The sequence below is a fragment of the Phascolarctos cinereus genome, unplaced genomic scaffold (assembly GCF_003287225.1).
Source record: "Phascolarctos cinereus isolate Bilbo 61053 unplaced genomic scaffold, phaCin_HiC Scaffold_8;HRSCAF=390, whole genome shotgun sequence".
NCBI classification, from domain to species: Eukaryota; Metazoa; Chordata; class Mammalia; order Diprotodontia; family Phascolarctidae; genus Phascolarctos; species Phascolarctos cinereus.
The window spans coordinates 19,317,634-19,329,730 of NW_027556291.1; the positions used below are offsets into that span (position 1 = coordinate 19,317,634).

Below are 12,097 nucleotides of genomic sequence, written 5' to 3' on the forward strand. Positions count from 1 at the left end.
CGTGGACATCTCTTGTTGGTGTCCTAGGAAAAGACAATTTGATTTCTCATTCCTTGTTTTAGGGGGCATGGAAAGGGAGAAGACCTGTGGTTTCATTGGTGCCAAGAGCTCCCAATGAGGAGATTCCCCCCACCAAGACAGCTCAGCATCTTTTCTGCAACTTCACAATCTTAGAGAGTTGCTTAGACCGCTGAGAGGTACAGTGACTTGGTGAGGGTGACAGCCTGGATGTGTCCAAAGTGGGCCTCTCTACCCACTATGCTGTATGGCCTTGTTCCAAAGAAGACAAATGTGCTCATCTGTAATGTTAGTCTAATTCACAGCTACCACTGGAAATGAACTGAGTGCATCAATGCCCTCGTGCTTAATTTCAGTAGATGATCTGGGGCAGATTCCATGTCCCGTGTCATAGGGAAGATCTAATATATTAGTAAGTCTTGGTGAGGATCCCTTTTAGTCACAGGGGACCATGATTTGATCCCCCCCCCCCCGGGAGGTGTAGCAGAAGAACAATGGCTTAGGAAAGAGAAAACCTTCATTCTATTCCTGCTTCTTCCAATGACTGTGTGACCCTGAGCAAGTGACTCCAACTCTCTGGGCCTCAGTTTCCTCATTTGTAAAAAAGGGTTGAGGGAAGAAAGAGATGGCCTAAATAATATCTAGTTCCTTTTAGTTCTAAAAAAATCATCTGATCCTCATAACTGATTGAACTCAGAAAATCTGGGAGAAAGATGAAATCTTTCTGTGCACCCCCCCCCCATACAAATGAAGTTCTTTTGGCTCCATCATCTGGCCATTTCATATTCTGAAGAAAAGAGAAGAGGAAGGAAAAGAGGAGAGGAGAGAAGAGAGGAGAGCCCTAAGATAACAACAGGAATTATGGACAATCTCCCTCAGCCCCCCAAGAAGGTGAAAATGGAGAAAAATATCCCCAAGGCACACTGGGAAAATATTCATGATACCATGCCCTAGGCAGTTTCCAGGAGTGATAGGTCACAAAGAGAATATAATTGGAAAAGAACTGGGTTCTAGTCCTGGTTCAGTGGCTTTCTAGCTGTATGACTTGGACAAGGATCCTGATCTATGAAACTGATGTGATCTCTAAGGTCCCTCCCATGTCTAACATTCTGCAATTTGGAAATGGCTACCTGCTCCTCTGGGAGACTGATGGGTGTGTGTGTTGGGGGTGGGGGGTGTCTCTTCTTACACAGGTCCTTCTATAGCTTCTGTAATTTCACTTCTTTTGAATTTAGGTGGAAGAGCAGGGCAAACTGAGAAATCAGTGACCACTGGGAAGCTGTAGTGAAGTCTTCTGTTTCCGGTGACCTTACAATGAGCCAAACTGTATTTTGTTCTTAAACTGATTGGATGCGACATTGTCTCTAGATTGGCTCTTCTGGATGCTACATTTTCTTGCTTTGGTACATGAACTTAAAGGGTTTGGGAAACTGGCAGTCAAAGAAAACCTTTAGTTTGTTAGGAGCCCTAAGAAGCTGCAGAAATGGGAGCTTCACTCAGCTGCTTGTGTCTGGAAGGAGCCAAACAGGCAGGCTTGACTCATGTTTACCCCTTGGGTCAGCCAACTGCCCAGGAACTGTGTAGACAGTGTCCAAAGACCACCCTAGAAGTGACCTTCATTTTCTTTAAAAATAGATCTGGAAAACTCTAGGAGAGATTATAAAGGTGGCAAAAAAAACCCCAACATTTTTCTTCCCATTAATGTTGTAATCAGAGGCATGAAGTAGTCAGGCCCATAACAACCAAATATTATGTACATGGCATTCTCTTCCTCTCCCCACCTACTCTCACCTCTCCTCTCCTTCTCCTCTTTTCCCCTCCCCCTCCCATTCTCTCTTAACCTATCTCCCTCAACCACTCTTCACCTCCCAAAAGGAACAGAGCATATTGGGTAGAGTGCTAGGTTTGAAGTCAGGAAGAAGTTGTTCCATCTTTCAGTCAAGTCCAACTCTAAGTGACCCTATTTGGGGTTTTCTTGGCAAAGATACTGGTTCTTATCAAGCTCATTTTCCAGATGAGGGAACTGTGGCAAACAGGGTTAAGGCCCAGGGTCACGCAGCTAATAAATGTCTGAAGTCACATTTGAACTCAGGTCTTCCTGCTTCCAAGCCCAGCAATCTATCCACCGTGCCACCTAGCTGCCCTCAGAAAAAAAAAGACCTGGCTTGAAATCCTGTCTCTGAAATAAGTTCTTAGCATTTAGCTACCAGCTCAGAGGCAATTCATCATCTCTCTGAGGCCAATAAAACCACCAAAGCACTGATTTTTGGAGCCAGAGCCTCAGTTTACCCACTGACTCTGCCTCACAGCTAATTTAATCTTTATAACAACCCTTTATGATAGGGAAAGTTAGGCAGTCAATAAACATTGATTAAACAACTACTACACACCAACACTGTCTTAAGCACTGGGGAGCCAAAGAAAGGTGAAAGATGGTCTCTGGTCTCAAGGAGCACGCCGTCTAACAGGGGAGACATCATAGAAACAGCTGCTGCTACTATCCCTGCTACAGAGGAGAGAAATGAAGCTTGAGAGGCTGCTTCTCAACTCAAATGACCTGGGTTCCAGTCTCACCTCTGACACTTAAGCATCTGTGTGACTGTGGGCAAGTCTCTCCTCCTTTCTGAGCCTTGGTTTCCCTATCTGTAAAATGACTAGATGATTTCCAAGGTCCCTTCTAACTCTAAATCTCTGATAGTTGAGATTGTGAAATTGTCCATTGTGGTTTTCCACCAAGCTAGCCTCCACATAAGCTACTGTAGACTCCCCAGCAGGCTTCACATATAGAGGTCTGAGGGCCAGATTCTAACAGACTTAGTCAGTGTTTACATTTTCTGAACCAGACAACAAAAAGGCTTGAAGGTCAGAACCAAATCCCCGTGCTCAGCCCTCTTGGGACCTAACTTTGGGTCTCCTCTTCTTTCTTTTGGTCTTGAGGAAATGACATATCGGAGATTGCTTAGAAAAGGGGGGCCAGAGCAGACGGTGAGAAGAGGAATGTGGAAAAACAGCCATTTTGTCAGTTTTGTCCCAAGAAAGGCAAAACTAACAATTTTTAATGGCAATGGCTGAAAAGACTCGATCAAACAGTGCCATCTACAGACCAGATTGCAGATTGCAAAGGATGGAAACTGACAGCTTATTTATGGGGGCTGTATTTCCTCAGGTGTTATAGGTTATCTAGATTAAGGATCCCCGGGAGGCCGGGGGATCTTTCTTTCTTGCTGTGGCACGGCTGCCAAGAGGTCATATTAGCATATGAGAGCAGATACATAAAGGTCTTTCCCAAGACATCCACAGAAAAGCAAAATGCATAGACAACGAAATTAAGAAGAGCTGGAGAAGGCTGGTGACAGATCCTCTGGGCAATGTCTGGAGGGGCTGAAATCCTAGGAGCCCAGGCCTATGGAGTATTCTGCTTGTGCGAGAGTCAGGAAACCATGTTGCAAGGTAGCCAGAACCTATATTCTTGTGTGGCTAGGTTCATCATTTTTTTATATAGCTGGAAGTCTATTTAGAGCTTAGAAGTCTATTATTTGACCTCTCTCCAATGTTGTTTTTTAAAGCTGTCCACACTGAGGTCCAGAAAGGGATGAAAACTTTGAGCTGGAATTCAAAGCCAGATCTAGTAGTGAAAAGGACTTGGGGAAGGCACTAAGCATTTATGTAGCACCTACTATGTGCTGACACAGTACTAAGCACTTGAACAGCTAACATTTATATAGTGCTTACTATGTACTGACATAGTACTTATAGCTAACAGTAGCTACAATGTGCCAGGCACTGTGCCAAGTACTTGATAAATATTGTCTTATTGGAGCCTCACAACAACTCCAGGACATAGGTGCTATTCTGATTCCCATTTTACAGTTGAGGAAACTGAAGCAAACCAGTTAAGTGACTTGCCCAGGGTCACCCAGCCAGTAAATATTGGAGACCCAATTTGAACTCAGGTCTTGCTGACTCCAGGCCCCACACTCTATCCACTGTACCATTTAGCTGCCTAAAACTTGTGGGGGGGTGTTGACAAGATCAATATGAATTAGCAGTGTGATGTGACAGCAACCCAGAAGTTAGTCAGTTATCAAGGTTTTATGAAATGCTGCCTGTGTGAAAGCACCATACTAAGTGCTGGGGATAGAAGGAAAGGCAAAAAAAAAAAAAAGCGCCAATCCCTAGGTTAAGGTTAGAGTTGGGACAGCTGGTTCAGGTGTGAAAGAATTCACTTAGACCTTCTCTGTAACCATTGGGAGTGTTATTACTTGAAGCAGCGTGGGGCTCCCTAGCAAGAAAGCTAGATGTATACCTTGATATTTGGGGGTGTTATGCTTGTGTAGAGATTTCAGAACGATGATATAGTTTTAGAGGTTTATATGGGGGTTAAAGATTAAGGACAGGACCAGAAAGCCTAGCATGAAGGAGACTAAGGGAATTCTTTATGGTTTAAGGATTTAAGGACAGGGCCTGAGGACACAGGTTAAAAATGAAAGGACAGGGAGAACACAGGATAGAGGACACAAAAACATTTCTTTTGGTATAGGTTCAAGATAAGGGGGAAAGGACATTAGGATGCCTTTCAAGTTACAGAATAAGCTACAGGGTTTCACAAAGTACTGGAAAAGCAACCTTAACCTTCTTTTTAACCCTTAGGGCACTATTTGTATCCACATCACCTGCTCTGGAGGAACTCAGATTCTAATAAGGGAAACAGACAGCATGTAAATAACACGGTGCATACACAGTACATACAGAGTAGATGAAAGTTAATCTCAGAGGGAAGAGACTGGGGTGGGTGGGTAGGGACCGGAAAGGAGAGGGGGCCCGGCATTCCTGGCATGGGAAACAATCGTGCAAAGGGATGGAGATGGGAAATGGGGTGTCGTCGTCAATAATAGTCAATAGACATTTATTGAGCACCTACGATGCCCCACACTGTGCTAAGCGATGGGGGTGTAAATATGAGAAAGAAAGAGGATTCCTCCCTCAAGGAGCTTACAGTCTAATGGGGGAAGACAACATACAAAAGGAGGCTAGAAAGGGGAGGGAGAGGTACCCCCACTGGGTGCTTGTTGAATTGAATTGAATTGAAATCCCATAGAGACAGTTCTCTGACATATTCAACAGGTACAAAGATGGAACCAGAAGCAGGCAGTGGTGCTGGCTATGAGCTCAATATGCATCCCTACATAGGGAAAGCCAATGATCCAATGTGGATGTAGTTGTCCTATCCCTTAAACCCCCAAAAGTAGAAAACCTGGGAGTTCTCAGGGATTATAAACATTGTGATATGGCAACTCAAAAAGCTAATGTAATCCTGGGCAGTGCCCAGCACTGGGGAAGTAATAGTCCTGCCATGTTTTGCCAGGGTCAGACCACAGATGGAGTCTTATGTTCAATTTGGGGCACCACATTTTAGAAAGCAAAATTGGCAAGTTGGCACACGTTGTGAAGAAGGTCACCAGGATGGTTAGAAGACTGGGAAGCAATCAATATGAGGAAATGCTGAAGGAACTGGCCTTGTTTAGGAGAAGAGATATATTGTGGGAGATGCCATAGCTGTATTCAAGGCTGCCATGACAAAGAGGGTTGACACTAGTTCTCTTTGGCCCCAGGGGACAGAACTAGAAACAGTGGGTGGCAGCTGCAGAGAGGCTGACTTAAGTTTGCTGTTAACCAAAACTTCCTAACAATTATAGTCCTCCCAAAGTGGAATGGGCTGCTTTGGGAGGCACTGGGCTCCCCTTCACTGGAGGTTGTCACAAAGAGCCTCATTGAGTGTGTGGTAGAAACGATTCTTGTTTGAGGATGGGTTAGACCAGACCAGGGGTTCTTAACCTGGCCTCCAGGGACCCCAGTGAGTCTGGAGAGATTTCAGGGTGTCTGTGAACTTGGAAAAAAATTGCATCTTTATTTTCACTAACTCTTGGCTTCCTTTGTAATCATCTATGTGAGGGGTGGGGAATCTGCAGCCTCGAGGCTCTCTACATAGGCTTCATTGGACTGCCCAAGGGGGTGTCCATGACACTGCAAAGGTCCAGAAGCCTGAAACAGATATAGTCTATTGACTATATTGACTATATTATATTGACCAGAATATATGGCCAATATATATAATATATAGTCTAGTGACTATATCATATTGACTCTAATACTCTCTCACGTCCCTTCTTGCTTCTTGCCACCATCACGGGCAACTTTCCTAACCTGCAATTGATACAGTTAAGAGAATGCTCATGAGATGAGAAGATGATTTTTCCATTTCATTGATTCCTTAAAACAGATTTGTGAAGTACACTACAGGATTTGCAGAAAAATAGTCCTTTCAGTTGAATTGAATTGGTCATGGAAGTTACACAGTGGTTATACAACGGAAATGACTTTTTTCCCCATTCAACTGGCCAGTTTGCCTAAAGATATCTGTAGCTAGCCCAGCGTCTGGCACAGAGGCGCTACTGAAATTCTTTTTTGAACAAATGACTGTTTGCCTAGACTGATTATCTCAGTCAAAAAAGTTAACCTGATAACTGTGCAAACACAGGTGTTTACCTATGTTGTCAACATGGCTATAACCTTTCTTAGCACTATTGAGGTGTATTTGTTTTGGTGTCGAAGATTTGGACTTTTGTTGATTAACAAGAGATTATCGATCTGGCTACCTTTCAGTGATCTTTTCAGTTTTCTTTCTGGGCCAAGACAGTATTAGCAAAATCCTTCCCCCCCACCCCGGCCCTGGTTTCCCTCCCTTAGACACAAGAGAAATAACTTTCTTCGTCTAATTCCAATTGTTTTAGCTCCACCTGGGCCTGGACACTTAAATGCCACATCACCCAAGGTAGGAAAACAGAATCTGGAGGCAAACTGCATTACTCTTCTAACACCCTACCTGAAAGGTACATGTGGCCTGCAAGGTAGAGTACAGTACTCATGGATAATAGATGGGCAAGGAGGAGGACAAGGCTGTTCTTCCAAATAGGCAGTGGGCTTCTGCCTATGTGGTATGACACTACAGATGTTGAAAATGATTCCCGGGGCAGCTAGATGGTACAGTGGATAGAGTACCGGCCCTGGAGTCAGGAGGACCTGAGTTCAAATCTGGCCTCAGACACTTAACACTTATGAGCTGTGTGACCCTGGGTAAGTCACTTAACCCTGATTGCTTAGCAAAGAAAGAAAAGAAAGAAAGAAAGAAAGAAAGAAAGAAAGAAAGAAAGAAAGAAAGAAAGAAAGAAAATGATTGCTCTGACCAAACAAATCTTCCCATGACTAGTTCATACTACTTATCCTAAGCTACAGCATTGGAGAAAACATTATATAGTAGAAAGAACCTTGCAGCCAAAGTTCTGAACCCTGCCTCTGCTTCTTACTAGTTATAATGGCCTGCCTCAGTTTCCTCCTCTGTAAAAGGAGAGAGTTGGAGATGATTTCTCGAGTCCTTTCTCCTATGTCTTTTGATATTATGAATGTCCGTATTAAATTCTAGATGCTGGTTGGGAACAGAGTAATTGCTTAGTCTTCAATACTTACTATGTGCCCAGCACTGTGCTAGGAGCTTTGGAGAATAGCAAAGAAAGCTCTGCCCTAGCATCTGCTTTGAATTAGCACTCTGGGGATCACATGAGGACTTCATCTCCCCTTATTATTTATGTTATATTACTCTGGGCATTGGAAAGGACGGCATGAAAAGGAAGGGGGAAACAAGGTTCCATTTGTCGCATTCAAGAATCACTCATTCTCTCAGAGAAAGCCACGTTTATTTGAACTCCACATACCAATTTCCAAATACCACTTTGTGCTGATTGCATTGCAACATTAAAAACCAGTAAGGATGATTCGCTTTCTGTTATCATTCTGTGGAGATTCTTAAAAGTTTTCTTCACAACCAACAGTAAAAAGCCCATTGAAAGCAACACATTCACAATCTGAAAATGAAATCTAATTTCACAACCTGAAAAGCTGTCAATAAGAGACTTTCTCAATGGTTTAGCCTGAATAATTTTTTGCTAAATGAAAGTTAGATTTTAAAGCGAAAATAGTCACTACCCAACTACACTTTTATGTTTGATTAGACGTACATTCTAAACATTCCTTATTGGAACCTTACAAGACTAAAATTAGCAAAAACAACAACGGCAATGAAAAACAACTTCATATAAACTGACGTATGAAAGAAAACTGTAGGAACAGTCATGCACGTTGAACACTGTGGGGTTTCCAAGTGATCACCAACCTTCTATGAAGCATATCTCCATCTTGAATTCTGATCTTTTTATTTCCTTAGCAAACACACTCAGTTAACGGTTGCTAATCACTGAGTTCCCAGGCATGTTGGAGGAGCCCATTACCCACTCTTTGTTGGTGGCGGGTGGTGGCGCTTTGAAGGGGAAGCCACAGTTTGTATCAATGTGACAAATACTGGATTTTTCTCAATGTGTGAGTCGTGTTTATGAAAAGACCCTAGCCACATCTTGTTGCCAGATTGCATCCGTAACTAAATGAGGAAAGTCCAGTTTGTGAGTCAGTCCTAGCAGATGGTGGGTGAAGAAGGTAACACTGCTGTGTGATCAGCACAACAGCAACATGAGTCAACAGAGGAATTGTTAATACTTCTTTGAGGCCTTGTTGGAATTTAGACAGATTTGAAGGTTCTTACGTTAGAGCTTCAGATGTTCACTCTCATGTTCAATCACAATATTTTAGGTAATCAGAGAAACTTTTTTTTTTGGCAAGGGACAATCCCACAGCATTTGCCAGTTTGGAAAGTTTTTTTTTTTAATTGAAAGCTGTTAATAATACTGTGGGGGTTTGGAAAACATGTTAAATAAAGCCTCCTTTGGGTGTGATTGAAGTTCACAGAAATGGGGCAGGGTCTTAGAGACCATCAAGTCATAGGATCGTAGATTCAGACCTAGGAGGGACTTTAGAGGTCATGGAATCCAACCTCTTCATTTTACAGCTAAGGAAACTGAGGCCCAGATAGATTAAGTGACTTCCCAAGGGCACATAGGTAGTAAGTAGCAGATCCAGGATTTGAACCCCGGTCCTGTGACCCCAAGATCAACACTCCTTTCTCTATTTTGTTTCACATCATAACATGTCCTGCCTTGGCCATTACAAAGTTTCATTAAACATTGAGCATTTTCATTCAAAAGACTGAAACATGGTTTATTGGATGGGGCTTTATATGAATCAACTGTGACAACACTTTTAGGTGGCTGTCATGTGTAATTCCTTCCTGGAAAATAAACTCCAAATTTAGTTTTGAATCGTATACCAAGTCCAATATGATTTGCCCATTTAGTAGCTAGCTCCAAACAAGCACAGCTGCTACTTCAAATGTGTTTGGTTTCTTCCTCTTCTCCTCCTACACTGGTTCATGGGCTGAGAGTTTGGTTTGCTTTTATATGTGCTGGATCTCATTAGGGCAGTTTCACAACCACAACGCAAGCTCCAGCTCTTCCAATGTTAACAGGAACTTCCTGAAGAGAAAGAGAACACATGGATGTCACTAAATGAGATTCTGGGGAATGGGTATTAGTATCTTTTGTGAAATACATTTTAGAATCTGAAACTTAGAGAATGTAAAAGCTAGAAGGGACATCCATGGGTATCTAGCTGAACCGCTGTATATGGTGCTGGAGGAAGTTAAGGGAGGTAATTTGACCCAAATCAACTAACTAGTTAAGGGGAGAGCCAAAACCGAAAACAGCCTTTGACCGTGTAGTATGGTGTTATTTCTGTTATACCTCTTGGAGTCTAAAGCATAATTCTATGATCCTCTGACTGAGAGATGGTCTCTCTTACTATCTGAAGACATCACAGACAAATGTTTAAAGATCATCAGCAAAATGGTTTCTTTATTTGTACCTTTTAATGTATAATGCTCAGAAAGTTCATTCTTGGGTCTCGGCTAAATCTCTCCTGCTGCTCTAATGGTCTTCTTTTTCCCCTTCTGTCATCTGTGCACAGGGCTGCCCCTCAGCCTGAATTTCCATATGGTGATTGGAGGGATACTGAAATACCAAACTAAACTTGTCTTTTCCATCATCTCAAATTCCTCTTGAAGTGGATAACACTTCATGCCAAGGCTCTTTTTCTAGAGGGTTCCTGGTAAAATAAATTTTACCCAGGGTGGGAATCTGTGTACATCATTTAGTCCAGGTTGCTACATTAGTATGAGGGACAGGTTCTTTGTTCCAGCATAGTTGGAATGGAAAGTGTGTGAAGAGGTAATGCTTAAGAAACCTGGCAAAGAAGACTGGATTCTGATTGTGCTAAATATCAGACAAACGAGTTTGTATTTTATCTTGGACGTATTCTGTTGGAGAGCTGCTGAAGCTCCTTGGGCAGGAGAATGACACAGGGAGACTGATGCTGTAGGAAAAACTTATTTCACAACTCTATGGAAGACAGACTGGAGATGGGGAGAGACTGTAGGCAGAGACACCAATTAGGAGGTCACTGTAATAGTCAAGGAAGGAGGGCGGACAGCCTGAACTAGAGTAGTGGCTACATGTGTGTGAGTGGAAAGAATCCCAGTGATAACGTGGGACTGCAACTATTGTGTATGGGGGAGAAGGAGAAGGAAGAGTCAGAAATGAAAAGGTTATGAACTTGGTGACTGGAAGGATGGTGGGGCCCTCGATGGAAATAAGGCAGTTACGATGGGGAGGGCTTGAAAGGATATATGTTGAATTTGGAGTCAGAGGACCTGTGTTCACATCTCAGCCCTGTCACTTACTACCATCAATTTCTTCATCTGAAGGATAAGAGGGTTAGACTAGATGGCTTTTGAGGTTTCTTCTGTCTCATATGCCATCTCCTACAGGAAGCTGTTAGTAATGATAGAGTGGATTCTATCTCTAAATCTGTGATATGAAGCATTCCCCATAACAAATATATACCTGGGGCTGGCTTGCTTTTTAAAAAATGTCAACGTTGCTATCTTTCATTATTCAAAGGGTTATTACATGGACAAGAAATTAGGTTTATTATTTATTTTACTTGATCCAAGTGGGCAGAACTAAGAACAGTGGTGGAGGTCATGGGGAGCAAGTTTTCACCCTAAATAATTAGGGTCATCCCCAAAAAGAATGGACTGCCATGGGACGACATGCATTTCTCATCAATGGAGGTCTTTGAGCAGAAGCCAGAGGCATTTTAGAGAGAGGCTTCATGCTTCAGGTGGATGGTTTCAGAAGGTGCTCTCTCCATGCTAAGATTCTCTGATTCTAACACATATCACAGATCCTAGAATCCTGCCCCCTCTTTGCACCCTGATCAGGAGGTAACAGAATTCCCAAGAGTTTGTTTTTTAATGTAGGGAAAAGTGCTCTGTATATGAGTGTTTCTGTGATCTTACCTCTGTCCATTCATTATTTTGTGCATCATAGGACTCAACTGTGTTCAAATACGAATGTCCATCATATCCTCCCACTGCATACAGGCGATCTCCAAGAGGACAGACCCCGACAGCATCACGAGGGATACTTAAAGGTGCTACTGTTGTCCATGTGTCTGTTTTGGGGTCATACCTAAGAAATTTTAGAAGAAAAATTGTGGAGAGGCAATCCAGTGAGAAGATAGTTCAAAACAACCATCTACACACATAGAAAATATACACATGTATGGACAGATATACAAACACAGATATATATATATACATATATTATTTAAATACACAGGTACATCTCAAAACAAAGACTTGACAGTATATTTCGAAATATTCAATAGCCCTCCACAATAAAGTTAGGACTATTTAACAGGCTGCATGTCTTCATTCCACCACTAGAGGACTCTCCAAGCACATGATAAAGCTAGGAAACATTTGCAAGGTATCAACAATGTCTTTGTTGGGACTCAGAGAGGAAGTCTTACAATTTCTAATCGCATCCCAGAAAGAAAAACACCCCACTGACCATAATTATGCTTTTTGAGCAACTCTGACTTTGTTCTTTTTTCTGATCAAAGTCATATATGAGGTGTCTGTCCCTGCCTGTGTAAGAGCTAAAATTAAAGGTAACGCAGAATGAAATCACAAATTCTTTGGCTTTGGGTAACAGGGCACCTTGCATTTAATACT

At 42.5% G+C, this 12,097-nt stretch overlaps 1 protein-coding gene across 2 annotated transcripts in view; it reads right to left on the minus strand.

Moving 5' to 3' along the window:
• Positions 1 to 7,747: 7,747 nt before the first annotated feature.
• Positions 7,748 to 12,097, minus strand: part of KLHL4 (kelch like family member 4) — a 186,863-nt gene continuing 182,513 nt past the window's right edge. For both annotated transcript variants that reach the window (XM_078147932.1, XM_078147933.1), the window contains 2 exons: positions 11,378 to 11,549; positions 7,748 to 9,494 (listed from right to left, as the gene is read on the minus strand). In XM_078147932.1, coding sequence (XP_078004058.1) covers positions 9,435 to 9,494; positions 11,378 to 11,549 — 232 coding nt within the window. In that variant the 3' untranslated portion in view covers positions 7,748 to 9,434. The remainder of the gene's footprint in view (positions 9,495 to 11,377; positions 11,550 to 12,097) is intronic.